Here is an 8,789-nt window from a genome sequence, read left to right as displayed (position 1 = left end):
TTTCAAAAAAAGAGGCTTTTCCTGTTTCAAAGCAGAAATGGTATTTTATTGATTTTATTTGATCCTGAAAAATCAAAGCATTACAAAGGTTATGTACAAGTATTTCTGGAAGTAAAAATCTGGGATCTGTTGCCAAGATTTAACATCTGTGTTTGCTGTCTTAACCACTGATACAGTAAATATGCCTGTATAAAATCTTGTGCATAGTACTGTCCGTTTTCTGTGTTGAAATGTCTTAATGTTACTTTACAGATGAAAATAATAAAGGCTTAGTTAATTCAACAGTGTAGAGGCAACCTTTCATTCCAGTTCCACCAGCAGATCTTCTTCTCCAACAGTGTCACCAGCTTTGCAGTGCACAGCTTTCACCTAGGATACAGAAACAGCAGAATTTAAACCCGTCCTCGACAGCCTGGTGAAATAAATGGTTTGGCTGACATGGCTTGTATTGCCCAGAGCACTGCATCTGCATGCATGGGGTGATGGCCACTGTGCAGCCTGGGGACACCCCAGGGACACAGATCCACCTGTGCTGCAAGAACCTGGAGCTGTTGAGTGCTCGACCTCCAGTGCTCAGAGCCCAGCTGAGTTTTGAGTACCAGTGCTTGACAAATACTGTCCAACCCCATCAGGGTATTTAGGCACCTACCATTAGCTGCTTTGCTTGCAAGAGAGATACTTGAAGACCTGAATGTCAGACAGAGGTGCCACTTTTTGAAATTAAAAAGTACCTTTTCTTCACCTGGTTGTGAAGAAACACAGGCTGATTGTTCAGTACTCATGTTGGGACATTGCAATGAAATACTTCACCATTTCTTTAATTACAGTTTTTAAATATAGCAGAATCTTAGAACTGCAGCCGTGAAGTTTCTCTCGATTTCCAGAGAGTGTGGATAGGTGATTCAAATCTGAATTAGGATTTTTTAACATAACTGAACTTGGCAAAGGGCTACTACCACTGTCAAGTAAGTGCAACTATATCTGTAGATGAATTACATACTCCCATGCAGATTCCTGAATTTTAAAACACTAACATCTTACACTAGTCTCTTATTTCCTCTATAAAAGGCTGCAACATGTTTGAATTCCCTTTCAGCACATGAAGCAATAGAAAATATTTGAAGCTCTATAGAATTTGCTTCCAGTATTAATTCAGAGCTCATACTGACATGCCAAATCCTTGTTCAGCAATAGCTCATTTTAATCATCCAAACACTACCCTGGGTCCCTGAAGGAAATGCACAGCATACCCAAGTACCAGGCTGTGATGGACATGCTATTGCCCACATCCATGTTTGACAGTCTAAAGTCACGTGAGCTGTAAGCAGATCTATGTCTCTGTAGCACAGGCACACTCACAGCACCGCTCCAGAAGTGATGCTGAGCACAGGCCAAGACAGCGTGATACGTACAAACAAGGGCTTTAGTTCTAAATCAGTAGTTGGGCAGTGTACCCGATGAGCCTCAATCTTCTAGGAGAGGAAAGTAGTGTGAGAAACATTCTGCCCCTTGCCTTTCTTTTTCTACAAAGCCAAGGTTCAGCAAACATCGGAGCTAACCAGAGTTTCAAACCCCCCAGCGATTTTTGCCGTGCAGCGGGGCCGGCTCCTCATGCTGACCCAGGCACAGCTGTCCTGTGGAAGACAGGAGGCTCGCCAGTTCCCCTCCAGATTTCGCTCATTTTTAAACCACCTGCAGCTGGAGTAAACTCAAAGTGGATAAAAACAAGCCACTTTTCTCACAGTTATAAACAGGAAGATGGATTTTGATACAGAAAAGGAATTCAAGTCAGGAATGAAAATGGGAACGTCTTCCAGCTGAAGACAAATGAACTGAGTTTCAAAACATAGTTTCAAAGCATCAAAACATGGACTAACAGCCTGTACCAAACATCCCATTCCTGTGGAGAGGCCAAGTTATTTTAGCGCTCAGAGCCATGACTTTGCACTGCAGAATAGGATGAATTCTCTTTAGCAGCTTCATTTCTACACAGCCCAAAACTTTTGTGCTTATTCAAATTCTTAACGTTCTAAAGGTCAAATAACGTGCTTGCTATTGAAATGGGTGCACCAAGGGGACACTGTAAGGTGCACACGTGGCCCCCTGAGTGGCCTGTGCACCTTTCACATCTGACCTTGGAGGATTAAGAAACCAAACACAGTTTTCTGTGTCATCTGTACTGAGTGAGTGGGAAATATTTATTATTAGGAGAAGTACGAGCAGGATGGTTAGGAACAGGCCCATGGATTGCAGAACACCTTGTTGGGAAAGGGAAAGTTAAAATGAAAAATAAATAGGGTGGGTGGGAGAGGGAATGGCATTTTAATTACAAATACTAGTTAAAGCCAGTGGATGCAAAGAGCAGCAATAAGGGGTTAAACAAATAAACTAAATGCTTGGAAATATTAATCAAGTGAGAAAATAAATTATATAGAAATTAATGCATGAAATAATAAAGCAGCAATGTTGGAGCAAAAAAAAAAAAAAGGAACATAGTCCTCTCAGTATTTTTTTCTCTTGAGATCCAGTTTTGCACTGGATGCACTGGAAGAGGCAAGTCCTGCGACCCAGCCTCGGTGTCAATTTTAGAGCTGTGCCAAAAAAGCTTTTCTTGTAAACACACAAACAGTCCTTGGCATTGAGAGCCATCCTGAGATCCCAGCGAACCTTGCCAGTGGCAAGCCCCATCCCTGCCCGCAGAGTCAGGCTCCCTGCTGCCTCCATGTGGGCTGAAGGCTCCTGCCCTGGGGTTCGTGCCTCAGAGAGAGCAGAGGGGCTTGACTGAACCCAGGCAGAGATGGGCTAGGGCAGGTTAGCAAACATGCAGTAGAGGAGAATATATAATCCAGATCCAGACAATGCTCTCCCATTGGAAAGGATGGTCTGGGGCCCACGTCTAGGTGATAGTATCAGGCTGTGAATTATAATCTGGCCCAGGGATGCTCTGAAGTCCCACCTTGAAGTCTTACAGTCCTCAGACCAACTGGGGTTTAGGGCATGCCCTTGTCACATGAGCTTAACCAGTTCCCTGCCCAGAGTGCTGGTTTTGGCACATCGTACACTGCAGCAAAGTCCCAGCTCCAGGGCTGCATCACTGATCCCTCAGAAGCAGGACAGCCTAATGCACAGCCTTGCAAAGCTTAACAAATGTGCAGATCTAGGCTTGATATTTAACAGCTACAATAATAAAAAAATGCTGTTTTTTTCTCTCCTGCAAAAGCACTTTCTATGCCTTGTTCTGGCTGGGTTTTTTTAACGTCAAATTATTTGCCATTAAATAATTAACTGGCAAAGAGAGCTCTCTTCTTCAGTTGCTCTCTGGAAAGATGAAATTTGGAGAAATGGTCTGCAACACCTTTCAATTCAACTTGGCATTGTAACATCACAGAAAACAAATCATTTAGGAGAAAGAGAGTTATATGAATTTCCAAAGCCAGTAAAACTATTTCCTGCTGTGCTATCTAAGGCTCGGAACTACTTAACAGCATTCACAGCAGATGCAAATGTTACAAAATTAAAGACACCTCACTTTGAAAGACTTACAGCAATCAGACTTAATTCCTTAACAACCAGAATCCTCCTTTTTTCCTTTTTAAATTCTATCCTGTTTGACAAGTTGCATATGGTTTTAAGTGACCTAAGGTGGCTTACCTTGCCTGTTTTAGCAGCAATCATACTGTTCTGCATTTTCATTGCTTCAATTACACAAATCTCTTGACCTTCTGAAACCTGGTGAAATTCAAACAGTACAAAATGAGGATAAAGGATTTGAAATGTTCTAAATGTGATGATTCTTATGGAAAATAAAAGGATTATTTTGTTAAATGCTATAAAGACTTTCATGACACAAGTCAAGTCAGCCAGTTACACAGTCACAACACAAATGACAATCACAAAACTGGCAACAAAGTAGGGAAAAAAAATCACCTGCTTAAAACTATCTATCACCCCAGGCACACGTGAGAGGCTCCTCTCCCATCCATCCATTCAGCTCCAGCTTCCACAGTTCACATTCCACAGTTCACGCCACCACAGTTCAACATCAATTAAACGCAGAGCAAAATTTAATTCATGCATTTTTGGCTGGGGAATTTCTGCTTTGCTTCACTGGCACAGGGTCCACAGATATTCATACTGATTCAGAAGCCAAAAGTTCCTTGGCAGGTGTCTGGGGGAGCTTGGGCTGGAAGGTCCAGCAATACCCAGTGGGCTGATGCTGAGAAGAATGTCACCCCTCTGCACATGGCAGCCTCTGATGGTGGCTGATGACTTTGGACTGACAGAAAGGAGCACATCCATGAGGAGCCACCAGCTCTCATCCACAGGGGAGACAAACGCATCACTTTCACCACAGCTCACAGCTCTTAAAAGGAAACGCTGAGGCTTCCTCTTTCTGTTTGTTTGTGTCCTGCCAACAGACATGTCCAAGCTCGAGGTCACCAGGAACCCACTGGGCTGCTCTGCTGGGCTCCCTGTGCCTCCCAGTCAGATCTTCCCTCCAATGTCTTGGACCACCCTGTGCAGAGGAAACTGCCACTCAAGGCTTGACAGTGGTTGTGGAGGCTGCCTAAAAACGAGAGGCAAAATGGGAATTGGAATTTACCCATTGTAACCCAGCAATCAGCTGGTCATTCCACAAAGATGATGCATGCCAGAGAGAAGGGGTGCCAGGACCTACATGCCAGGATTTAGGACCTATGCACTCCTATGGGATGCCTGGTTCTGAGTGCCCACTGCAAGTCTTTTCATTGGGCTCTTTTGCAGATGGAGTCTGCTATTCCCTCATTATCCCAGCAAGTTTGGGATGCTTTCACTCTGAAGTCCAAGTTTCATTAAACAGGGTAATCTGAAAACTGCAGAAATCTGGTTTATGCACTGTTATATGTGCCAGTGCCAACAAAATGTTTATTTATATACACACATATATACACATAGGTATAATTCTCTAATTATATGTAAAATGAATAATACATATTTAAGGACAAGTGTGTACCACTTGGAGGAATATACTAACAGACAGATGTGAAGTCAGAGATCAAATGAACATTGCATGAAGAACATTCCCAAAATGTAAGTACAGTTGTTTTTTTACTAAATGACTGAAAAGCACTGATATCTGCCTATGGATTCCGAGCAAAACAAAACAAAAACCATTATGTTAAAAGGTGCTTACACACCCTTTCCCCAACAGACTGGCAACAACATTATGAGAGGTTTGGGAGGGTAAAATATGGAAAGCATTTGCTATGGGAATATGGTGTACTAACTGGATACAGAGAATAACCAAAACCCAATACTCTGCAGAAATTCCATCCTGAGCTTCAGGCAAGCAGTTAAGTCATTAGCAGGTGTCCAATTTGTTGAATAGTATCAAAGAATTGTTCTTTGTCCCCAGTTATTTCCCCTCTATTCCTTTTCCCTGTCTTTGGTCTCCTTCCTTTCACACCTGCTGCTCTGCTCATAGCCTTGTCCCAGCAGCTCACTCCTCCTTTCCTTTATTCTTCTCCTTTCCTTTTCCCTACCTCATTACTTTTCTTCCATCTGCTCTGAACTTTCCAAACATTTCTGAGGTTATGAGGAAGCAATGAACATCTACTTTGGATTCAAAGAGAAGGGAAAAAATGGGCAAAAAAGTTTGTTGGGAGAGGGTTTTCTTTTAATAATGCTATTATTAAAATACGCATTTCAGAAACAACTTTGCCACCCTCTGGTTAAACTCTACCATCAGAGAGCCAAAAACACAGGTCTAGGGGTTGCTGAAGATTGATATGCTAAGGACAACAGATCTGAATTCAGTGGCTTAATTACAAAGCCACAAGAAACTCTCTCCTTGAGCAGTTAAATGTACCTGTAACATGGCTTCATTGGGAGGATGGTGTGAAATGAAGCAGTCAGCAATTATTTAAATAGAGTTCTGGAAATACATTTACAGGAAAAGTACAGAACTGCCTCAGTAGATCTAAAGTATGGTGCTAAAATGGCAGAAGTGTTAGTCATTGTGGGATGGAAATATCCCTTAGTCTGAATTTCCTCCCAGTTTCCCCTCTATCTCAAAAATAAAGTTTTTGTGTTTTATATAATGCCTGCTGGGTTGATGACAAAGGACGCAGTGTCTGGAAAGGAAATAAGCCTCTCGACCCACAAAATTCATAGTCAAAGTATCCAGTTAACATCTAGTCTTACTGATTTGAAAGGAAGGAGGCACTTTCAGCAGGTACCACGTGTGAAAATGCGGCGTCTGTACTTCTGATGATGTGCAATTTGTTCAAAATTATCTTGGCGCAAGTGTCACTTAAGCACAGAAGTTTAATTACTGTTCTTATGTTAAACCTTTACAGCTCCACTCATTGTGTTGAAAAGCGACAAATCCTAAAATTAGGCACTTGTATCTCTCTTTCCTCTTTTTCAGTCTTTTGGGCATTGTCCAATTTCTTTCATTCTATAATTGCACATATCCTTTTGCCTGTTATTTAGCCTGCAAATGAAAACCACAGAGATGTGTACAAGTTCTTGCTGTCTAACTTATTTAAGGATTTATCGGGACCATTTTAAATGCTCTATTTTCCTCGTATAATTTATTTCTTTCAGTGGATGGTAAACCAGTGAAAACCACCATCTTTACATTTCCATTTAGAGAGGTCTCAGTGATGACCCAAATCTGTCAAAACAGGAAGCTAAAATCAAACAAAAAAAAATCTCATTTATTTGAACCAAGTAAAGTAAAAGGGCTCATTTTCTTAAAAGAAATTAATCTCAGGTATCTTTTTCACAGATTTACACTACAGATAAATCGACCTTTACGTTGCTTGGTATATCAAAATAAATGAGTGATTAACTGCTAGACCTGCAGTCTGTATTTTAGCAGTTTATTTCTGCAAGGTGCAGCTCAAAGTAGCAGTTCAGTTTTGTTCTCTACAGAGTGAAAAGGAAAAAGAAACAGAAAAGAGAAAGAAAAAAAAAAAAAAAAGAAGAAAAAAGATCATTGAAGTACCCAGCATCTCGATGCTGCTAACAATTGTAATGTGAATTTGGGAACAGTCAGTGGTGCTGTTTGAGTAACTCAGAGACTGCACGGTGAAAAGGTGACACACAGGACAGGGAGCTGTCTCCAGTCATTTCCCAACCAAGCACCTCAAGCCACAGGGTGGAAGCAGAATGGTAGATGCAGCAACGCCGACCTGCTCTCACTGCACCTACACGAGGACCACAAAGACTCTCTGCACTCAGAGATAGCGCTCTTTAAAGCTCAGGAGCACGAAAAGACGGCACACACCCGAGGGCATTGCTACCACGGGATCTTTGTGAATATGGTACACTTTCTGCAGACTTCTGTGCGTCATCGGAGAGAGACTTACTGATTGTGACAGGACGTCTCCCATGTTAGGCTTACAAAATGGTCACAAGCCCCACAAGTCTTTCTGATAAACCCAATGGGCACTGATGTATTTCCCCGCTCTCTGTCTAATTGGTGTAAAGTTTGCAGATCTGAATCACCGATCTTTTATCCAGCTTGCTGCGTCCTCTCCTTTGACATGAGGTCAGGGTTCACATTCGCATCCGATTATCGAAGTGGCACTCATTAACCGGCAGCCTGCCTCGCACCAAAATGAGTTCGCTGGAAGGGGAACTCGGCCCATTTACTCAGCAGATTTCAGCATTTTAAGGAGGCCTGAATGTCACACAGTATTGCTACGTTTTGAGGAGTTTCAGACATCTCCAGCTGATGATTAATTGTGAGTGATGGGAAATAAAATCCAGTAAAGCCAGCTGCTTGCCATGGTCGGCAAAATTACTATAATGGATATAGGCTGCCAATTTTCCAGTTTTACTGGCAAGTCTTCCAAGTGTAATTAAGGGAAGTTATAAATGATATGGAAATCTATCAAGTCCCATTTATTTTCAGAGGACTCTTTCCCCTGAGACTTTTATCTTCAAGCTTATAGTTTGCTTTGTTGTGCTAATGATTTAAACCACTTCTTATTTCTGATTAAAGCCCCCAATATCCTTCACAAGAAGTTAGATCCACTTTATTCAGAAGGATTTAAAGAAACAGAAGCCTTTTTAAAGTTGTGTTTGTAAGCCGTGCTGAGCTCCCACTTCCTCTGTGGAGGCATAACAGAGCATCCTCCATCTTAGGCACCTCACTACCATCTGGATTTCTGCTTCTGACAAACTCTGGGGACTGGGAAAGATTTGGTGATGAGGAAGAAGGGAGAGAAAAGAGTGAATAAAAAAAAAATAAAATGTAAAAAAACCACCATCAACAACACCCCAACTTGCCTCCCAATCCTAAATCTTCCAAAAACAAAGATCGTAGGTGCTGCTTAGACACCAGGCATTTAGCACAGAGTGGTGTTGCTCACTAATGTTGTTTGATTTGGAATAAAAGCATGAAAATGATGTGCAAAGGCCTAAAATTGGAGATGTAAAGGATGACTGCACAGTATTCCATTTCTCAATTTCATCCTTCAGAGCCACAAAATGGGGGTGATACAGTTACTGGATGAGATTTACAGTAACAGCTGTGGTCTTCCCACACAAGGGAGGACCTTCTAATGGGCTAAGGTCTGTTTTGAACAGACGGGGAGTAGCAAAACAAGGTTCCCTATTAAGGGTGTGCAGTAATATTCCTGATAAAGAAAATGAGTAGTGGTAGTCAGATTGGCTTAAAAGACCTAAATCTCCTTTCACTGTTAAAAAAAAAAATAAAGAAAAGAGCTATTTTAGAAAGTGCTAACTGCTAAATAAATGAAAGACATGTAAATGTAAGGGTTTGTTTTTTGCCTAAT

General features: G+C 41.7%; 1 protein-coding gene across 1 annotated transcript in view; it reads right to left on the bottom strand.

Moving 5' to 3' along the window:
* Nucleotides 1-9: 9 nt before the first annotated feature.
* PCCA (propionyl-CoA carboxylase subunit alpha) overlaps nt 10-8,789 on the bottom strand; it is a 270,508-nt gene continuing 261,728 nt past the window's right edge. The window contains exons 23-24 of the mRNA XM_066313485.1: nt 3,652-3,729; nt 10-369 (exon numbers count right to left, since the gene is read on the bottom strand). Of these exons, the coding sequence (XP_066169582.1) occupies nt 301-369; nt 3,652-3,729 (147 nt within the window). The 3' untranslated portion in view covers nt 10-300. The remainder of the gene's footprint in view (nt 370-3,651; nt 3,730-8,789) is intronic.

The sequence above is a fragment of the Sylvia atricapilla genome, chromosome 2, assembly GCF_009819655.1.
Source record: "Sylvia atricapilla isolate bSylAtr1 chromosome 2, bSylAtr1.pri, whole genome shotgun sequence".
In the NCBI taxonomy this organism is placed as follows: Eukaryota; Metazoa; Chordata; class Aves; order Passeriformes; family Sylviidae; genus Sylvia; species Sylvia atricapilla.
Note: the sequence above shows the minus strand (reverse complement) of the source record. Positions and strands in the feature narration are given on the sequence as shown.